Source organism: Entelurus aequoreus, linkage group LG25 (genome assembly GCF_033978785.1).
Source record: "Entelurus aequoreus isolate RoL-2023_Sb linkage group LG25, RoL_Eaeq_v1.1, whole genome shotgun sequence".
In the NCBI taxonomy this organism is placed as follows: Eukaryota; Metazoa; Chordata; class Actinopteri; order Syngnathiformes; family Syngnathidae; genus Entelurus; species Entelurus aequoreus.
In genome coordinates this window covers 16204767-16227784 of record NC_084755.1, presented here as the reverse complement: position 1 = coordinate 16227784, position 23018 = coordinate 16204767, and the positions used below count along the sequence as shown (strand labels likewise).

General features: G+C 38.7%; 1 protein-coding gene across 3 annotated transcripts in view; it reads right to left on the bottom strand.

Annotated features, from left to right (window-relative positions):
* Positions 1-23018, bottom strand: part of LOC133642662 (ethanolamine-phosphate cytidylyltransferase-like) — a 74915-nt gene that overhangs the window by 34326 nt on the left and 17571 nt on the right. The window contains exon 1 of one of the 3 annotated variants that reach the window (XM_062037001.1): positions 15924-16229. The exons of 1 other annotated variant lie outside the window; for it this stretch is intronic. In XM_062037001.1, the coding sequence (XP_061892985.1) occupies positions 15924-16069 (146 nt within the window). In that variant the 5' untranslated portion in view covers positions 16070-16229. Of the gene's footprint in view, positions 1-15923; positions 16230-23018 lie in introns of those variants that run through there. One more of the 3 variants, XM_062037003.1, reaches the window with a different exon arrangement.

Sequence of the window (23018 nt, the reverse complement as noted above, 5' to 3'; positions counted from 1 at the left end):
GACAGCCCTCGCAAAAATGACTAATGATCTATTGCTAACGATGGATTCTGATGCGTCATCTATGTTGCTGCTTCTTGATCTTAGCGCCGCTTTCGATACCGTCGATCATAATATTTTATTAGAGCGTATCAAAACACGTATTGGTATGTCAGACTTAGCCTTGTCTTGGTTTAACTCTTATCTTACTGACAGGATGCAGTGCGTCTCCCATAACAATGTGACCTCGGACTATGTCAAGGTAACGTGCGGAGTTCCCCAGGGTTCGGTTCTTGGCCCTGCACTCTTTAGTATTTACATGCTGCCGCTAGGTGACATCATACGCAAGTACGGTGTTAGCTTTCACTGTTATGCTGATGACACTCAACTCTACATGCCCCTAAAGCTGACCAACACGCCGGACTGTAGTCAGCTGGAGGCGTGTCTTAATGAAATTAAACAATGGATGTCCGCTAACTTTTTGCAACTCAACGCTAAGAAAACGGAAATGCTGATTATCGGTCCTGCTAGACACCAACATCTATTTAATAATACCACCTTAACATTTGACAACCAAACAATTAAACAAGGAGACTCGGTAAAGAATCTGGGTATTATCTTCGACCCAACTCTCTCGTTTGAGTCACACATTAAGAGTGTTACTAAAACGGCCTTCTTTCATCTCCGTAATATCGCTAAAATTCGTTCCATCTTGTCCACTAGCGACGCTGAGATCATTATTCATGCGTTCGTTACGTCTCGTCTCGATTACTGTAACGTATTATTTTCGGGCCTCCCTATGTCTAGCATTAAAAGATTACAGTTGGTACAAAATGCGGCTGCAAGGCTTTTGACAAAAACAAGAAAGTTTGATCATATTACGCCTATACTGGCTCACTTGCACTGGCTTCCTGTGCACTTAAGATGCGACTTTAAGGTTTTACTACTTACGTATAAAATATTACACGGTTTAGCTCCAGCCTATCTCGCCGATTGTATTGTACCATATGTCCCGACAAGAAATCTGCGTTCAAAGAACTCCGGCTTATTAGTGATTCCCAGAGCCAAAAAAAAGTCTGCGGGCTATAGAGCGTTTTCTATTCGGGCTCCAGTACTCTGGAATGCCCTCCCGGTAACAGTTAGAGATGCTACCTCAGTAGAAGCATTTAAGTCCCATCTTAAAACTCATTTGTATAATCTAGCCTTTAAATAGACCCCCCCTTTTTTAGACCAGTTGATCTGCCGTTTCTTTTCTTCTCTCCTCTTCTCCCCTGTCCCTTGCGAGGGGGAGTTGCATAGGTCCGGTGGCCATGGATGAAGTGCTGGCTGTCCAGAGCCGGGACCCCGGGTGGACCACTAGCCTGTGCATCGGTTGGGGACATCTCTGCGCTGCTGACCCGTCTCCGCTCGGGATGGTTTCCTGTTGGCCCCGCTGTGGACTGGACTCCCGCTGATGTGTTGGATCCACTGTGGACTGGACTTTCACAATGTTATGTCAGACCCACTCGACATCCGTTGCTTTCGGTCTCCCCTAGAGGGGGGGGGTTACCCACATATGCGGTCCTCTCCAAGGTTTCTCATAGTCATTCACCGACGTCCCACTGGGGTGAGTTTTTCCTTGCCCGTATGTGGGCTCTGTACCGAGGATGTCGTTGTGGCTTGTACAGCCCTTTGAGACACTTGTGATTTAGGGCTATATAAATAAACATTGATTGATGATTGATTGAGATATAAATAAATAGATTACTGTACAGATAAATATATTGCACTTTTGCATATGCATCCACGTTTATGGATGTATGTTGTATTGTCTTTACATTCCAGCGAGTTAATCCATTTTGGGGGGGAATTGAGGGGATTATTTTAATGCGTTCAAGAGTCTTACGGCCTGAAGGAAGAAGCTGTTACAGAACCTGGAGGTTCTGCTATGGAGGCTGCGGAACCTCTTTCTAGAGACCGGCAGTGAAAACAGAGCATTATCATTCTGTTCACTTGGGTTTAGGCTAAGAACTACACAAATGGAGTGTGACTGACTACTCTTACGACATGTAATAAAGTCCATCCATCCATTTTCTACCGCTTGTCTCGCTCAAGGTCGCGGGGGTGCTGGAGCCTATCCCAGTTGCACTCGGACGAAAGGCGGGGTACACCATGGACAAGTCGCCATCTCATCGCAGAGCCAACCAACACATATAGACAGACAACTTTCACACAATAGGGCAAATTTAGTGTTGCAAATCAACCTATCCGCAGTTGCAGGTCTTTGAAGGTGGAAGCTGGAGTACCCAAAGCCACGGGGAGAACATGCAAACTCCACACAGAAAGACCCCGAGCCCGGGGATCGAACCCAGCACCTTTGAATTGTGAGGCACACGCACTAACCCCTGTTTCAAAGTGCTGCCCGTAATGTAATAAAGTAAATAGTTAATATTTGATTTTATTTACCTTTTTTCCATTCGTGTGTTGCCTCCTTTTTTTCCACATTTATCTAACAAAGTCCGAGTAGTAAGCAGCTGAGGTCGCTGCTTCGAGTCCAGGTTCGCACTACTCCGTAAATACGTTTAAAAGAGTCCGTCCACTTCTTATAGCTTTGCCTGACGAAATAAAGTTTGTAAAAATTGATAAACAACAATAAACTGCATATAGTTTAAAAACTACGGCTGAGTAAAAACACTCCAAAATAGTTCCACGGATTAGCGTTTTTCAGCAGCAAGATGCCCCACAAAAGTTCCTGCATTTCGAAAGCTCCTTCCGTTCTTCTTTCTCTCTGTTGTCAAGTTTTTTATGATAAAAATACACAAGAAATAAGAAAGAAATAAGGCGCCGCGTATATTTAAATGGCGGTCGTGTGTTTGAAAAACACTTTTTAGCGACTTTTGTGTTCAACCTTGGACAAGTCCCACCTAGCTAGGAGGAAGTCCGAAAGGTTCCTGAAGAACTAAATCTACCCGGGTAGTTTTTGGTGGAAACACAGAGGGAACTTTATTTAGTGGGAAAGTTCCTGAAAAAGTTCCTGCGGTAGAAAAGTTCCCATTGTCGTCAGGGTCTGATGTGGTGGGGGGGTTGTTAAAGTTGAAGTAGTTGAAGGTATGTCTTGTTGTTCAATCTGTTATAGCTTGCTTTGAAAGGGAACTGCATTATTTTTGGAATTTTGCCTATTTTTCATAATGCTTATGTAAGACAAGAAAACATATGTTTGATTGATTGATTGATTGATTGATTGATTGATTGAGACTTTTATTAGTAAGTTGCACAGTGAAGTACATATTCCGTACAATTGACCACAAAATGGTAACACCCGAATAAGTTTTTCAACTTGTTTAAGTCGGGGTCCACTTAAATTGATTCATGATACAGATATATACTATCATATATACTATCATCATAATACAGTCATCACACAAGATAATCACATTGAATTATTTACATTATTTACAATCAGGGGTGTGGAGGGGGGGGTGGGGGGGGGTAGGATATGGACATCAAGTAGTGGACATAGAGAGAGAGAGAGAGAGAGAGAGAGAGAGAGAGAGAGAGAGAGAGAGAGAGAGAGGGAGAGAGAAATCAGAAGGCATAAGAAAAAGTATCTGCATTTGATTGTTTACATTTGATTATTAGCAATCCGGGGAGGGTGTTAGTTTAGGGTTGTAGCTGCCTGGAGGTGAACTTTTATTGCGATTTTGAAGGAGGATAGAGATGCCCTTTCTTGTATACCTGTTGGGAGCGCATTCCACATTGATGTGGCATAGAAAGAGAATGAGTTAAGACCTTTGTTAGTTCGGAATCTGGGTTTAACGTGGTTAGTGGAGCTCCCCCTGGTGTTGTGGTTATGGCGGTCATTTACGTTAAGGAAGTAGTTTGTCATGTACTTCGGTATCAGGGAGGTGTAGCGGATTTTATAGACTAGGCTCAGTGCAAGTTGCTTAACTCTGTCCTCCACCTTGAGCCAGCCCACTTTAGAGAAGTGGGTAGGAGTGAGGTGGGATCTGGGGTGGAGGTCTAGAAGTAACCTGACTAGCTTGTTCTGAGATGTTTGGAGTTTAGATTTGAGGGTTTTGGAGGTGCTGGGGTACCAGGAGGTATGTATGTTTTTCTTTTTTTAATGCATTCTAAATAGTAAATAAATGTGATTAAAAGTCAGCTTACAACTTAGAACAACACACAGTTGTAATAAATAAAAATTAAAAAAACAACTGAAGTTAGTGTAGTGATTTCGATATCAAATTTATTTATATGTTTATTTAATTACATTACACTTATATTTAATATCTATATACCGTATTTTTCAGACTATAAGTCGCAGTTTTTTTCATAGTTTGGCCGGTGGTTCGATTTATACTCCGGAGCGACTTATGTGTGAAATTATTAACACATTACCGTAAAATATCAAATAATATTATTTAGCTCATTCACGTAAGAGACTAGACGTATAAGATTTCATGGGATTTAGCGATTAGGAGTGACAGATTGTTTGGTAAACGTATAGCATGTTCTATATGTTATAGTTATTTGAATGACTCTTACCATAATATGTTACGTTAACACATACTTGCCAACCTTGAGACCTCCGATTCCGGGAGGTGGGGGGTGGGGTGGTCGGGGGCGGGCGTGGTTGGGGGCGTGGTTAAGAGGGGAGGAGTATATTTACAGCTAGAATTCACCAACTCGAGTATTTCATATATATTTCATATATATTTATATATATATGTATGTATGAAATACTTGACTTTCAGTTAATTCTAGCTATATATATATATATATATATATATATATATATATATATATATATATATATATATATATATATATATATATAGTTAGAGCAGAGTAATGTCGTAACTTTAGATGTTGCGGACACATCTGCTAGCGTTAGCTGTAGCGAGCTAACTAGCCCAGCTTGTAACAGTCCTAAGCGGCCTACAAGCTACGGTGTACCGGTTGAGACGCATAATAGATTTAGCTCTTTAGCTAGTCCTACACCCCAGTCTACCGGGCACCACACCTTAGTCATAGGGGACTCCATCACCCGAAACATAAAGTTTAGCAAACCAGCCACAGTAAAGTGTATCCCCGGGGCCAGAGCACCTGACATTGAAGCTAATCTTAGGGAGCTAACTCGCAACAGGCCTAGTAAACACGTACGACAGGCTAATCGCACCACTAATTATGCGAATATAGTTGTACACGTTGGCTCCAATGACACTAGAATGAGACAGTCAGAGATTACAAAGAGAAACATAGCCAGGACTTGTGATCTCGCCAGAAAGATGTCCAGGCATCGAGTAATTGTCTCTGGCCCCCTGCCTGCGAGAGGCAATGATGAGAGATATAGCAGATTAGTCTCGCTTAACAAGTGGCAACAGGGACTAACGTTTATTGATAACTGGCCCTCTTTCTGGGGCAAACCAGGCTTGCTGATGAGAGACGGCCTTCACCCTAACCAGGTCTAGAAACATAGACTACTATTTAAGTCTCACTTGACTGACTACACTAGAGCAAGCCCGGTCACAGGCAATTACAATGTCTGTTAGTCCGGGTGAGGAGTCAGTTAAGCTAGAACTAGCCAGCGCCAGGCTGGATAATCCATGTACGCATAGCAATTCTCTTAGAATAATACACAATTCACATAATGTTTTTTCTGTTGTGTCTGTGTCAGAGGTGGACATGCATTCTACTGAGGTGGCAAATTATGATATGTCCAGTCTATTGCAGCACCAAGCAAACAATCGGAAAATTCCCGTCATATCAATTCCTAGATATGGTCGAAACTATTTAAAGTGCACTACGCATAATAAACGCAACATTGTTAATATTGCCACTACGGATAATCTTAACAAAAACTCGTCAAAACAGCCCAATACCTATAATATGGGCTTTTTAAACATAAGATCATTGTCTCCCAAGGCGTTATTAGTTAATGAGGTCATTAGAGACAACAATCTTAACGTCATTGGTCTTAGCGAAACCTGGCTCAAACCAGACGAATTTTTTGCGCTCAATGAGGCATCTCCTCCTAACTATACGAATGCGCATGTTGCCCGTCCTCTTAAAAGGGGAGGGGGTGTCGCACTAATATACAATGAAAATGTCAACCTTACCCTTAACCTAAATAATAAATATAAATCGTTTGAGGTGCTTACTATGAGGTCTGTCACACCGCTACCTCTCGACCTGGCTGTTATCTATCGCCCCCCTGGGCCCTATTCGGACTTTATCAGTGAATTCTCAGAGTTCGTTGCTGATCTAGTGACGCACGCCGACAATATAATCATAATGGGGGACTTTAATATCCATATGAATACCCCATCGGACCCTCAGTGCGTGGCGCTCCAAACCATAATTGATAGCTGTGGTCTTACACAAATAATACATGAACCCACGCATCGCAACGGTAATACAATAGATCTAGTGCTTGTCAGGGGTGTCACCACCTCCAAAGTTATGATACTTCCATATACTAAAGTAATGTCCGATCATTACCTTATAAAATTTGAAGTTTTGACTCATTGTCAACAAGCTAATAATAATAATAACTGCTATAGCGGCCGCAACATTAATGCTGCCACAACGATGACTCTTGCTGACCTACTGCCTTCGGTAATGGCACCATTCCCAAATTATGTCGGCTCTATTGATAACCTCACTAACAACTTTGACGATGCCTTGCGCGAAATTATTGATAGTATAGCACCGCTAAAGCAAAAAAGGGCCCCTAAAAGGCGCACCCCATGGTTTACAGAAGAAATTAGAGCTCATAAATTATCATGTAGAAAACTGGAACGCAAATGGCGCGCGACTAAACTTGAGGTTTTCCATCAAGCATGGAGTGATAGTTTAATAACTTATAAACGCATGCTTACCTTAGCTAAAGCTAAATACTACTCAAATCTCATCCGCCTCAACAAAAATGATCCTAAATTTCTGTTTAGTACAGTAGCATCGCTAACCCAACAAGGGACTCCTCCCAGTAGCTCCACCCACTCGGCAGATGATTTTATGAATTTCTTTAATAAGAAAATTGAACTCATTAGAAAGGAGATTAAAGACAACGCATCCCAGCTACAACTGGGTTCTATTAACACAAATACGACTGTATATACGACGGACACTGCCCTCCAAAATAGTCTCTCTATTTTTGATGAAATAACATTAGAGGAATTATTACAGCGTGTAAGTGGGATAAAACAAACAACATGTTTACTTGACCCACTTCCTGGGAAACTTATCAAGGAACTGTTTGTATTATTAGGTCCATCAGTGTTAAATATTATAAACTTATCACTTTCCTCCGGCACTGTTCCCCTAGCATTCAAAAAAGCGGTTATTCATCCTCTGCTCAAAAGACCTAACCTCGATCCTGACCTCATGGTAAACTACCGACCGGTCTCCCACCTTCCGTTTATTTCCAAAATTCTCGAAAAAATTGTTGCACAGCAGCTAAATGAACACTTAGTGACTAACAATCTCTGTGAACCTTTTCAATCCGGTTTCAGGGCAAATCACTCTACGGAGACAGCCCTCGCAAAAATGACTAATGATCTATTGCTAACGATGGATTCTGATGCGTCATCTATGTTGCTGCTTCTTGATCTTAGCGCCGCTTTCGATACCGTCGATCATAATATTTTATTAGAGCGTATCAAAACACGTATTGGTATGTCAGACTTAGCCTTGTCTTGGTTTAACTCTTATCTTACTGACAGGATGCAGTGCGTCTCCCATAACAATGTGACCTCGGACTATGTCAAGGTAACGTGCGGAGTTCCCCAGGGTTCGGTTCTTGGCCCTGCACTCTTTAGTATTTACATGCTGCCGCTGGGTGACATCATACGCAAGTACGGTGTTAGCTTTCACTGTTATGCTGATGACACTCAACTCTACATGCCCCTAAAGCTGACCAACACGCCGGATTGTAGTCAGCTGGAGGCGTGTCTTAATGAAATTAAACAATGGATGTCCGCTAACTTTTTGCAACTCAACGCTAAGAAAACGGAAATGCTGATTATCGGTCCTGCTAGACACCAACATCTATTTAATAGTACCACCTTAACATTTGACAACCAAACAATTACACAAGGCGACTCGGTAAAGAATCTGGGTATTATCTTCGACCCAACTCTCTTGTTTGAGTCACACATTAAGAGTGTTACTAAAACGGCCTTCTTTCATCTCCGTAATATCGCTAAAATTCGTTCCATCACGCTGAGATCATTATTCATGCGTTCGTTACGTCTCGTCTCGATTACTGTAACGTATTATTTTCGGGTCTCCCTATGTCTAGCATTAAAAGATTACAGTTGGTACAAAATGCGGCTGCAAGGCTTTTGACAAAAACAAGAAAGTTTGATCATATTACGCCTATACTGGCTCACCTGCACTGGCTTCCTGTGCACTTAAGATGCGACTTTAAGGTTTTACTACTTACGTATAAAATACTACACGGTTTAGCTCCAGCCTATCTCGCCGATTGTATTGTACCATATGTCCCGGTCAGAAATCTGAGTTCAAAGAACTCCGGCTTATTAGTGATTCCCAGAGCCAAAAAAAAGTCTGCGGGCTTTAGAGCGTTTTCTATTCGGGCTCCAGTACTCAGTGAGAGATGCTACCTCAGTAGAAGCATTTAAGTCCCATCTTAAAACTCATTTGTATAATCTAGCCTTTAAATAGACCCCCCTTTTTTAGACCAGTTGATCTGCCGTTTCTTTTCTTCTCTCCTCTTCTCCCCTGTCCCTTGCGAGGGGGAGTTGCATAGGTCCGGTGGCCATGGATGAAGTGCTGGCTGTCCAGAGTCGGGACCCCGGGTGGACCACTAGCCTGTGCATCGGTTGGGGACATCTCTGCGCTGCTGACCCGTCTCCGCTCGGGATGGTTTCCTGTTGGCCCCGCTGTGGACTGGACTCCCGCTGATGTGTTGGATCCACTGTGGACTGGACTTTCACAATGTTATGTCAGACCCACTCGACATCCATTGCTTTCGGTCTCCCCTAGAGGGGGGGGGGGGGTTACCCACATATGCGGTCCTCTCCAAGGTTTCTCATAGTCATTCACCGACGTCCCACTGGGGTGAGTTTTTCCTTGCCCGTATGTGGGCTCTGTACCGAGGATGTCGTTGTGGCTTGTACAGCCCTTTGAAACACTTGTGATTTAGGGCTATATAAATAAACATTGATTGATTGATTGATTGATATATTTTATTTTTTTTATTTTTATTATACATATAAATAAAAGAAATACTTGAATTTCAATGTTCCAGAGGCTATCCAGTAGATGGCAGTATTGTCCTGTTTAAGAGTGTCACAACATTGCTGTTTACGGCAGACGAACTGCTTTACGGTAGACGAAAACGTGACTGCTGTTGTTGTGTGTTGTTACCGCGCTGGGAGGACGTTAATGAAACTGCCTAACAATAAACCCACATAAGAAACCAAGAACTCGCCCTCGATCATTCTACAGTTATAACGTGATTGGGCAGGCACGCTGTTTATATTGTGGGAAAGCGGACGTGAAAACAGGCTGTCGCCGCCGTCCCTACTCAGGTCCGCATGGAGCTGGAGGGGGCGTGGCCTCCAGCTCCGGCTGAATTCCGGGAGATTTTCGGGAGAACATTTCTTCCGGGAGGTTTTCGGGAGAGGCGCTGAATTCCGGGAGTCTCACAGAAAATCCGGGAGGGTTGGCAAGTATGTGTTAACATACCAGGCACGTTCTCAGTTGGTTATTTATGCGTCATATAATGTACACTTATTCAGCCTGTTGTTCACTATTCTTTATTTATTTTAAATTGCCTTTCAAATGTCTATTCTTGGTGTTGGGTTTTATTAAATAAATTTCCCCAAAAAATGCGACTAATACTCCAGTGCGACTTATATATGTTTTTTCCTTCTTTATTATGCATTTTCGGCCGGTGCAACTTATACTCCGGAGCGACTTATACTCCGAAAAATATGGTAAGTACACTTACTTCTGAACTGTATAGTATAAATATATACTGTATATAAATAAATATATACACATATCATACATATATATATAGTATATTAATAAAACATGTTATTATTATGTACACATACATTTATGTGTAGGCTATATACATGTATGTATATTAGGGCTGGGCGATATATCGATATACTCGATATATCGCGGGTTTGTCTCTGTGCGATATAGAAAACGACTATATTGTGATATTCGAGTATACATTCTCACGCAATCGCTTTTAGCTGCGGGGCATTAAACTGCATGCGTTTGTCACTCTTTCCTGTCTCTCCTTCTCACAGAGACTTAAACAAGCGCACCTTTTTACATACTGTCACGTGAGCAACGTCACACGCTCCCAGACAGGTAGCGACATGGTAACGTTAGCTGTGATGCTAACAGCTCACGGTGTGGTTTGAGTGGTAATACGAGAGAAAGAAGGTGCGAATCTGCTAACAAATGGAGGAATAATTAATTCCCAAGAAAAACAGCACGGGGTCTATCGTCTGACGGTGGTTTGGCTTCAAGCGGGAATATGTCTTTACATGTCAATCTCCGTTCGGTGCCACACCAACTAAATGCCGAAGCAACTATTTCCACATCCACACCGTAGGACATATTCTATTTGATATGCAGCTCATTTTTATGTGACACTTATTGAAATATCTTGTGTGTCATCATGCACAAAAGTGCGCTTTATTTGTTTTAAACTATTGTAGTGGCGTTCTGTACAAAAAGTGCACTTTAATTTAGTGTTGTTTTGATATGTCATCTTAGTGACATCATGCACAAAAGTGCACTCATAGCTTGTTTTAAAATGTCTCTGACAATCTTGCACTTTCTGTTTTGAAATGACATGAATGTTTGTGCCATTGCTTAATAACTGTTTAATAAATACAGTTTTGCTAAATTGACTTAGTTGTGATTTCCCTCTCTGCATGAAAGTTTAAAATGAGCATATATTAATGCAGTATGAAGAAGAATGTTTTAAAGTAGACACATAGATCATCATACTGCTGTGATTATATGCATCAAGTGTTCATTCAAGGCTAAGGCAAAATATCGAGATATATATTGTGTATCGCGACATGACCTAAAAATACAGAGATATTAAAAAAAGGCCATATTGCCCAGCCCTAATATATATATATTATTACTTTACATGCAGTCGGCTTTCAGCACCCGGACACATTTTTCCATCCCAATGCGGCCCCTGAGTCAAAAAGTCTGAAAAGTTTAAGTCAAAACTTTTAATTATAACAATTTATTTTCATTATAGTTTACAAACAAAGGAAATACGAGCTTTATTTATTTATTTTGCATTACTTTATTATGAATTGTGTATGAAATAAAAACACCACCATCCTGTGTTTTTGTCGGATTACAGTTGTGAACAAAAATTGAATCGTTTATTGATGTTGAAAGAAATGAGTACCAACACAGGTACCAACAATACTGCCCCTTATACTACAGTATTTGGTGGTATTAGATCGGTACCCACATTTGTAGAATCAAAAAAACAGAAGAATAAGTGCTGAGTCCATTTTAACAGAAGTGTACATTGAACTATGTTACAACAGAAGTAACCAAATATTAAAAGTAAATTAGCAAATGGATTAATAATAGTTTTTAGAAAATAATACAACTGGAAATGACGCAGTATGTTACCACATACGTCAGCAGCTAAAATATCATACCTGTTTTAAAATGGTTCTAATATAATAATATATCGTTATATATCGTTATCGCAAGAGGCTGCAATATATATCGTAACATAGATTTGCGAATACAACTGGGATAGGCTTCAGTCACCCTGAGAGGGACAAGAGGTAGAAAATAAATGGAAATGGACAAATTGAGTTACAGTTAGCTGTCCAATGAAAAATTAAACGACTTTAAGTTTATCATCGTAGATTAAAATGTTATTCTTCTTTTTCTCATAAATTTACATTTTTATAATAACTTTTTTTTTCCCACAACAAAACAACTTTGTCCTCATAGTATACAACTTTTTTTCTTTCTTGAAACAGTTTATTCCTTTCTGTAAATTGTCAAGTTTACGATAGTAAATTCCAATGTTTTCGTATAAAATGTATAAACGATGCCCTCTTTTATAAGGTTTACAGAGGTTTCCTTTCATAATACTGCACGATTACTTCATTCTCGTAATACACAGATTTCTTAAAAAAGTATTCTTAGTTGTAAAACGCCAAGTTTATCATTAATAAAAATTTGGAATGTATTCTTGTCAAATGTCTTTTTTCCCCTCATTAAACAATGTAACAAAAAAAAAAGTACTGTGATAGTTTTTGCCTTATAAAATATTGTCATTAAAAACTTCCTATATTTTGCCTTATTTTCTAGTAATACTACAGGATTGTGGAGTCAAATTAGGTAGTAGCAGTAATTAAATATTATTGCATAAATCGGTATTATATTGAATGCATACTAAGTAGTCGGGGTTGTGTCGCCATATATAAAGTTAAAAGTTAAAGTACCAATGATTGTCACACACATGCCAGGTGTGGTGAGAAACACTTTAAGACTAATGTCTTGGAAAAATATATCACTCTTGAATCAACACAGTAGTTAATACTATGATCGATGTCAATTACAAACTAAATGTGGGATACAAATAATAATGGAAGTATAATTGTTGTTAATTAGTATATAATTGGTACAAAGGTTTAACTAACACGTGTACAAGAATATTTCCAAATGTCTTTACTGTGTATATAATTGAACAGTGTTTATGTTGTGTACAAGGTGTATTTATAATTTGTTGTGCAAAGGAAATTTCATATTTTTAGGAAGCTCATCATGTATTTGACATTGTTTATAGGGTAAGGCGCAATAAGTGTTCAACTTCAGCCTAAACCCTTTCGGTCTGCAACATTTTCAATTTATGAATGTACAACTGTTTGTTCATGTAAAACTGTTTGTTTATTTTGTTGACCACTGACCTAAGAAATAATAATGAAAATAAAAAACTAAAAGATTATCCTCTGCATTTGACCCATCACTCTCACCCCCTGGGAGGTGAGGGGAGCAGTGAGCAGCAGCGGTGGCCGCGCAAGGGAATCATTTTTGGTGATTTAACCCCCAATTCCAAACCCTTGATGCTGAGTGCCAAGCAGGGAGGTAATGGGTTTTTGGTATGACTCAGCCGGAGTTCCATCTCAGGGCGGACACTCTAACCACTAGGCCACTGAGCAGGTGGGGACAAAAAGGCTCTGCTGATGTGTTTTATTATTAGCATTATATATCAGTGGCCTAGTGGTTAGAGCAGTGGTTCTTAACCTGGGTTCGATCGAACCCTAGGGTTTTGGTGAGTCGGCCTCAGGGGTTCGGCGGAGCCTCCGCCACGGAGGTAAAGACTCATCCGACTTATCGTGTAAATAAAAACTTCTCCCTATCGGCGTATTATGGATACCCCCAAACAATGCTCCCTCTAATTTTCCATCTGATTTGCAGGTTTTTTGATTGATTGATTGATTGAAACTTTTACTAGTAGATTGCAAAGGAAGAGAATACATTATATGAAACAGTAGAGTTTACACAGTACAGTACATATTCCGTACAATTGACCACTAAATGGTAACACCCGAATAAGTTTTTCAACATGTTTAAGTCGGGGGTCCACGTTAATCAATTCATGGCAATGTGTGTAAGGTGTGTAATTTGTTGTGAGGTCATGCACTGTGTTGGTTTTGTTCTTTGAACAAGGTGATGTTCATGCACGGTTCATTTTGTGCACCAGTAAAAAAACATATCACTTTTTCTTGAATTTGAAAAAAAAGAAACATTTTATTTTTCACTAAAGAAGGGTTCGGTGAATGCGCATATGAAACTGGTGGGGTTCGGTACCTCCAACAAGGTTAAGAACCACTGGGTTAGAGTGTCCACCCTGAGATGGGTAGGTCGTGAGTTCAAACCTCGGCCGAGTCATACCAAAGACTATAAAAATGGGACCCATTAGCTACCTGCTTGGCACTCAGCATCAAGGGTTTGGAATTGGGGGTTAAATCAGCAAAAATGATTCCCGGGCGCGGCCACCGCTGCTGCTCACTGCTCACTGGATCAAATGCAGAGGATAATCTCACCACACCTAGTGTGTGTGTGACAATCATTGGTACCTTAAAGGCCTACTGAAACCCACTACTACCGACCACGCAGTCTGATAGTTTATATATCAATGATGAAATCTTAACATTGCAACACATGCCAATACAGCCGCGTTAGATTAGTAAAGTGCAATTTTAAATTTCCCGCAAAATATTCTGCTGAAAACGTCTCGGTATGATGACGTTTGCGCGTGACGTCACGGGTTGAAGCAGACATTTTGGAATAGCACGGTGGCCAGCTTAAATCGTCTGTTTTCACCACATAATTCCACAGTATTGTGGACATCTGTGTTGGTGAATCTTTTGCAATTTGTTTAATGGACAATGAAGACAGCAAAGAAGAAAGCTGTAGGTGGGATCGGTGTATTAGCGGCTGGCTGCAGCAACACAACCAGGAGGACTTTGAGTTGGATAGCAGACGCGCTATCCGACGCTAGCCGCCGACCGCACCAATGATCGGGTGAAGTCCTTCGTCGCGCCGTCGATCGCTGGAACGCAGGTGAGCACAAGTCGTGATGAGCAGATGAGGGCTGGCGTAGGTAGAGAGCTAATGTTTTTAGCATAGCTCTGTCGAGGTCCCGTAGCTAAGTTAGCTTCAATGGCGTCGTTAGCAACAGCATTGCTAGGCTTCGACAGGCGGTACAGCATTAACCGTGTGGTTACAGGTCCAGGGTTTGGTTCGGTGTCTCCTGATAGTAGAAGTAATAATAGTATTGTTGATCTTCTGTCTATCCTTCCAGTCAGGGGCATGTTTCTTCTGTTTCTATCCGCAGTTAAGCACGATGCTATCACGTTAGCTCCAAAGCTAAAGTGCTTCACCAATGTATTGTCGTGGAGATAAAAGTCACTGTGAATGTCCATTTTGCGTTCTCGACTCTCATTTTCAAGAGGATATAGTATCCGAGGTGGTTTAAAATACAAATCCGTGATCCACAATAGAAAAAGGAGAAAGTGTGGAATCCAATGAGCCCTTGTACCTAAGTTACGGTCAGAGCGAAAAAAGATACACTCTGGCGTCCTGCACTGCACTCTAATCCTTCACTGTCACTTTCCTCATCCACAAATCTTTCATCCTCGCTCAAATTAATGGGGTAATCGTCGCTTTCTCGGTCCGAATCGCTCTCGCTGCTGGTGTAAACAATGTGCAGATGTGAGGAGCTCTTCAACCTGTGACGTCATGCTACTTCCGGTACAGGCAAGGCTTTTTTTATCAGCGACCAAAAGTTGCGAACTTTATCGTCGATGTTCTCTACTAAATCCTTTCAGCAAAAATATGGCAATATCGCGAAATGATCAAGTATGACACATAGAATGGATCTGCTATCCCCGTTTAAATAAGAAAATCTCATTTCAGTAGGCCTTTAACTTTAAACTTTATTATGCATAATGTGAGTGATGGTCAGTTAAACCTGCAGAATGTTTATAATATGTTTATAATAACGACTTATACTTTATGGCACTAGTTTACTATTGTGACTCTGCTTTGGGTTGGAGGGGTTCCTAATATTGTGTCCACCGACAAGGGGGGCGGGACAAATGATTAGGAACAGCTGAAAGGCATGCTGCGGTGCCGTTGCGCAACACACAGAATGCCAATGAAGCACAGATGTTGGAATGTGTTGTGCAGGTGTGCCTAATGAAGTGGCGAGAGAGGTACAGTTAACAAGACTGCATTTGTAGCGATCCAGATGTTGCAATGGGTTGTGCAGGTGTACCTAATGAAGTGGCCAGAGAGGTACAGTTAAAGATACTGCAGCAGGCCTTTTTTTTGGTCCCCCTTTCAGTCTTTCATGTAACGACATGTCAACGTAAAAATATGATTAAAATAAGTCAAGTGCCCCGTAAGATACTCACCAACCATCGCACCACACCAGGACCCTTCGCCTCCTCTTTTCCGGACTACAGGCTGTAGCTCCGGGTGTCGAGCCCGCGTCCTTCCCGGCCAGTGTGCTAACCTGGTGGGGGTGCCTGTGGTGGTTGTGGTGTCCGTTTTTGATCATGTTTGGAATGCTCCACCTTAAAAGCCCCTTCGCCCCACTTTCGTGGGGTCGTGACAGCCTCGTGTGAGGCGGAGTATCCGGAGGCAGGTTGTGTTACAGCGGCAACCGTACGCTGCGTCAACGCCTCCCGCCCGCCCTCTTTTCACCGGGCAGCACACCGAACGCCTGATGTGTCAAGTCGCCCGAAAGAAGCAAGGTAAGTGCTCGGAAAAGGAGAAGCACCGGGCGTATGTCTCGTCTGTGCTGCTTTTATTTTGAAAGGGTGTTAATAGGAAACACTGTGTCGTAAAGTTAGCTTTATGCCGGTCAAATCACGCGATGAGCTGCCATGTTGTTACATAATTACGCTGCTCCATGCTGAATTACCATAGTAGCGGAAACACGAACTGTCAATTAAAAAAACGTTTTGTTTTTTTTCCTATATTACCTTTCTTTCACATCATTTGGCCTAGTTTGATGTACACTTCGAATAAACAATATAGGAAATGCAAAAATGAAAATAAAATATGATGGATAATTGTTATTAATATGTAATAATAATAATTATTATTAATAAGAAAGCATAAAATAATAAATGTTTCACATAATTTGGCGTCAGTTGACGTACAGTTCAAAAACTAATGTATAGGAAATTGAAATCAAATACAATATGATGCAATGAAAACAATACCATAATAATAATAGGTTAATGGTTATTCATTCATGCTTAATAATAATAATTATTATTATTAATAATAATGCATAAAATAATGCATTCTCCAACATAATTTGGCCTGATTTGATGTACAGTTTAAATAAAAATATATATAAAATGGAAATTGCAAAAAAATATGAAGTAATAGAAAATATTGATGATAATAATAATGATGATAATAGAATGATGGATAATAATTATTATTATTTACAATAATTACTCATTACTATTTAATGATTATTAATAATATTAATACTGTACTAAATAATAATAGGTTAATAATAGGTTCATGGTTATTCATTAATACTTAGAAATAATAATAATAATAATTATTATTATTAATAATAATAATTATTATTATTAATAATAATAATGCATAAAATAATGCATTCTCCCACATAATTTGGCCTGATTTGATGTACAGTTTAAATAAAAATATATATAAAATGGAAATTGCAAAAAAATATGAAGTAATAACAAATATTGATGATAACAATAATAATGATAATAGAATGATGGATGATAATTATTATTATTTACAATAATTACTCATTACCATTTAATGATTATTAACAATATTAATACTGTACAAAATACTAATAGGTTAATAATAGGTTCATGGTTATTCATTAATACTTAATAATAGTTATTATCATTATTATTAATAATGCATAAAATAATGCATTCTCCCACATAATTTGGCCTGATTTGATGTGCAGTTTAAATAAAAATATATATAATATGGAAATTGCAAAAAGATACGAAGTAATAAAAAATATTGATGATAATAATAATAATGATAATAGAATGATGGATAATAATAATTATTATTTACAATAATTACTCATTACTATTTAATGATTATTAATAATATTAATATTGTACAAAATAATAATAGGTTAATAATAGGTTCATGGTTATTCATTAATACTTAATAATAATAATTATCATTATTATTAATAATGCATAAAATAATGCATTCTCCCACATGATTTGGCCTGATTTGATGTACAGTTTAAATAAAAATATATATAATATGGAAATTGCAAAAAGATATGAAGGAATAAAAAATATCGATGATAATAATAATAATGATAATAGAATAGAATAGATAATAGAATAATTACTCATTACTATTTAATGGTTATTAATAATATTAAAACTGTACAAAATAATGCATTTTTCACATAATCTGGCATAATTCAATGAAAATGCAATAACAAAAATATATGTAATGCAAAATACAAATAAAATGGGATTTAATAAAACGTTATAATAATAGTATGATGGATAGTTATTAGTGTTGCATCCATCCATTTTATACCACTTGTCCCTTTTATTGATAATAATTGTTAATAAAAATGCATGAAATAATGCATTTTCACATAATTTAGTGTAGTTTGACGTACAGTTCAATATAGACGTTAGCATGTTAGTATAATAATAATAATAATAGGATAATGAATATGTATTATCATTTAATAATAATTGATAATGATGATACAGAAATTAATGCATTTTCACATAATTTGACACAGTTTGACGTGCAGCTCAAACAAATAATATAGATGAAATTGAAATATTTTTTCCAATAATTTGAAATAATTGTAATTTGATTAAAAAAGTTCGAATAAAAATATATCTGAAATGGAATATACAAATAACATATGACGTAATAAAAACATATTAATAGGATGATGGGTGACAATAATTGTTATTTAACAATAATAATAATAATTATGATAATAGTAACAATAAAAATAATAGCAATGCATACAAATCTGAAGGTGCTTTATAACAAACATGTCTAAGAAACATTTAATAGGAATATACCGTATGAATGAAGAACATATCAATAAAGGGCATCCCATTGAAGCTGCTAAACTAGTAATTACATTTTATTGCCAGCAGAGAGCGCAACAGAGCTATATATATATCACATAGCAGCCATTCAATTTGCTTCTTGTTCCATTCTTTATACATGTCGATAGATACTCTATCTATCTATCTATCTATCCATCTATCTATCTATCTATCTATCTATCTATCTATCTATCTATCTATCTATCTATCTATCTAGTCAACAAAATATTTGCATATATCTGTCCATCAAATATTACAAATGTATGATTATTTTTTAAATATTTTTTTTGACCTGATATATAACAATGTTCATATATATTATTACAAGATACACATCAAATATCATTGCATCCACATATACTCACAATAATAAACTTACGCATAAACACAACTGTATGCCACTATTATTTTGGTTGAGAAAAAATATATAGATATAGATAGAGTGCATCTGGAAACTCACAATACCCCGCATTGACAATGTGAACAAGTTTGTATTACATATTTTTGAAAACACATTAAAAATGAAAAACTAAGAAAACACGTAAGTATTCAAAGCCTTTGTTCAATACCTTGTTGATGCATCTTTGGCAGCAATTACAGCCACAAGGTTTTTTGAACAGGATGCCACAAACTTGGCACACCAATCTTTGGGTAGTTTCGCCCATTCCTCTTTGCAGCACCTCCCAAGCTTCTTCAGGTTGGATGGGAAGCGTTGGTGCACAGCCATTTTCAGATCTCTCCAGAGATGTTCAATGGGATTCAGGTCTGGGCTCTGGCTGGGCCACTCAAGGACATTTACGTAGTTGTCCTGAAGCCATTCCTTTGATATCTTGGCTGTGTGCTTAGGGTCATTGTCCTGCTAAAAAAGATGAACCATCACCACAGTCTGGGTTCAAGAACGCTCTGGAGCAGATTTTCACCCAGGATGTCTCTGTACATTGCTGCATTCATCTTTCCCTCTATCCTGACTAGTCTCCCAGTGCCTGTCGCTGAAAACAACCCCACAGCATGATGCTACCACTGTAGGGATGGTATTGGCCTGGTGATGAGCAGTGCCTGGTTTCCTGTAAACATGATGCCTGGCATTCACGCCAAAGAGTTCAATCTTTGTCTCATCAGACCAGATCATTTTGTTTCTCATGGTCTGAGACTCCCCCAGGTGCATTTTTGGCAAACTTTTACAAAGGAATGGCTTCCGTCTGGTCACTATACCATACAGGCCTGATTGGTGGATTGCTGCAGAAATGGTTGTCCTTCTGGAAGGTTCTCTTCTCTCCACAAAGGAATGCTGTAGCTCTGACAGAGTGACCATCGGGTTCTTGGTCACCTCCCTGACTAGGGCCCTTCTACCTCGATCGCTCAGTTTAGACGGCGGACCAGCTCTAGGAAGAATCCTGGTGGTTCCAAACGTCCTCCATTTACGGGTGATGGAGGCCACAGTGCTCGTTGGGGACCTAAAGGCAGCAGATATTTTTCTATACCCTTCCCCAGATGTGTGCCTCGAGGCAATCCTGTCTCGGAGATTTACAGATACCTCCTTTGACTTTTTATAGGTTAGTGCTCTATCATGTACTGTCAAGTGTAGGATCCTATATATACAGTATAAACACAGGTGTGTGCTTTTTTTTTTAATCATGTCCAACCAAATGAATTTACCACAGGTGGACTCCGATTAGGCTGCAGGAACATCTCAAGGAGGATCAGCTGAAACTGGATGCACCGCTTCTCGTTTTTGAGCTTCATGGCAAAGGCTGTGAATACTTATGTACATGTGATTTCTTAGTTGTTTATTTTTGATACATTTGCAAAAAATTCTAAATAAAAAAAAAACCTTTTCACATTGTCATTATAGAGAATTGTCTGTAAAATTTTGAGGACAACAGTGGATTTATTCCATTTTGGAATAAGGCTGTAACACAACAAAATGTGGAAAAAGTTAAGCAAATGTGTATACTTTCCAGATGCACTGTATACATGTAGTTTTAAGGAAAGTTACAACAAAAATAAAAACATTAAATACTTTTATTATTTTTATCACATTTATGTAAACATATTTGTGTCAGGCTCGTCTCTGTCGGTTTGGTTATGTTCGGGTTTTTCTCTGTTTTTGTGTTTTATTCATTTTTATTTTGGAGCGGTATAGCTCGGTTGGTAGCGTGGCCGTGCCAGCAACTTGAGGGTTCCAGGTTCGATCCCTGCTTCTGCCAACCAAGGGCACACTGCCGTTGTGTCCTTGGGCAAGACACTTTACCCACCTGCTCCCAGTGCCACCCACACTGGTTTAAAAATGTAACTTACATATTGGGTTTTACTATGTAAAGTGCTTTGAGTCACTAGAGAAAAGCGCTATATAAATTCAATTACATTTCCTGTCAGCGCTCTTATTTTGGTTCCATTTCCTGCACACACCTGGTGGCATTTGCCAATCAGGCTACTATTTATGCCTGCCTCGCCCTCCAGTCAGGGCTTGAGGATTGTTAGCTGTTTGCGGTTTGCTGTCTCCTGGTTCCTTGTATCCTGTATCCTGTTTCCTGTTTGCTGTCTCTAGTTTTCCTTGATTCCTGTCTCCTGGTTCCTGATACCTGGTTCCTGTTTTCCTGCATTTCCTTTGGACATTCAAATCACGTTTTCCTGCATCAAGCCTGCCGTCTCTGCATCTTGGGGTTCGTCACCAACACTTCCTGACAATCTGTTTAGTTTGGTACCTTGCTGATGCTAAAACATTACCCTAATAGCAAAATAAACAGCTAATGCTAGTATTGTTATTGTTCGGAATAATTAGGGTGGCGCTGTTATTAAACCCTAGTAAGTCGAATTACAAAATGCGTAGTGCAACGAGTACAGTAGACGCTTTATGGGGACCGACAAACGCATTTGTATGTAAAATCTATCATCAACCGATTATTTTGCAAGCAAGACTAACGTTTTAGTGTCAGTAAGATGGCAAAATAAACAGATAAGGTTATATAAAGTAATAAAATATACTTCGTAAGCTATGTACGCTTGTTTTTTTACTTTGTTGTAACAGTCTATCATTTGCCATCACACTGCTAAAATTTTTATTTTTGTTAAAATGTGTCTTTTTTTACCCAAATCAACTCTTTGTGATTTAGGTGAAATCGCCCACAACCTCAGAGTATCGCATCATGTGATTTTTTTATTTTTTTTTTAAAGATAATGGCCAATGAGAAATAAAAGACTTTGGAACATGCCTTTGTGACTTTAAGCAAGATTTGGTAACGCTTTATTTTGAAAACGACGTCATAAGAGTGACATGAACGTGTCATAAACATGACATGGGATGTGTCATGAACATTTTATGACACTTGGAAGTCACGTGATCAGGTTTATGACAGGCTAGTGTGACTCTTATGTAGGCACCTTCAAAATAAAAGTGTTACCATATTAGGGTTGTACGGTATACCGGTACTGGTATGGTATCGCGGTACTAATGAATCAAAAACGCTAACAGCAAGCTAGCACCCTGAATGTAAACAAACGCCATGGGTGGATCTACACCTGACATCCACTGTAATGATACCAAGTACAGGAGCCTATCTAGTCAATATTACTATGATTATACCAATATTTTTTATCGTCACAAAATATTTGTTATATTATGTTTAAAAATTCAGGAAATATGTCCCTGGACACTTTGAATATGACCAATGTATGATCCTGTAACTACTTGGTATCGGATCGAAACCTAAATGTGTGGTATCATCCAAAACTAATGTAAAGTATCCAAACAACAGAAGAATAAGTGATAATTACAAATAGATGGAACATGTTAAAAGAGAAAGTAAGCAGATATTAACAGTAAATGAACAAGTAGATTAATGATACATTTTTACAGCTTGTCCTTTATAATGTTGACAACATAATAGAATGATAAATGACACAATATGTTACTGCATATGTCAGCAGACTAATTAGTAAAATTGGTATCGGGACAACACTATACCATATCTTGCTTAGGACACAAAGGCACGTTCAAAAAAATGTATTTCTCTATAGTTACATATCACACATAGTGTTATTACTATGACCTTTTTGAGTGAAATGATCAATAAATGTCCTATGTAACACTTTTGGTGAACTTTTTTGTGTTTCCGGAAAAACTTGAAATAATGAGTTTGCCGATTATTTGAACAGGGTGTTGATTTAGTGTTGTTAAATATCAGCTGATTGTGTTTTGTACTGTTGGTGAAAAATCACATTATTATATCTATTATTATACCCACAAGTGCATATACAGTAGTACCTTAACTTACAAGTCTAATTGGTTCTGTGAAAGAGCTCTTAACTCAAAACACTTGTATCACAAATCAACGTCGCCGTTTGAAATGAACAGGAATCAATTTAATTGGTGCTCGCCCGCCAAAACAGCAC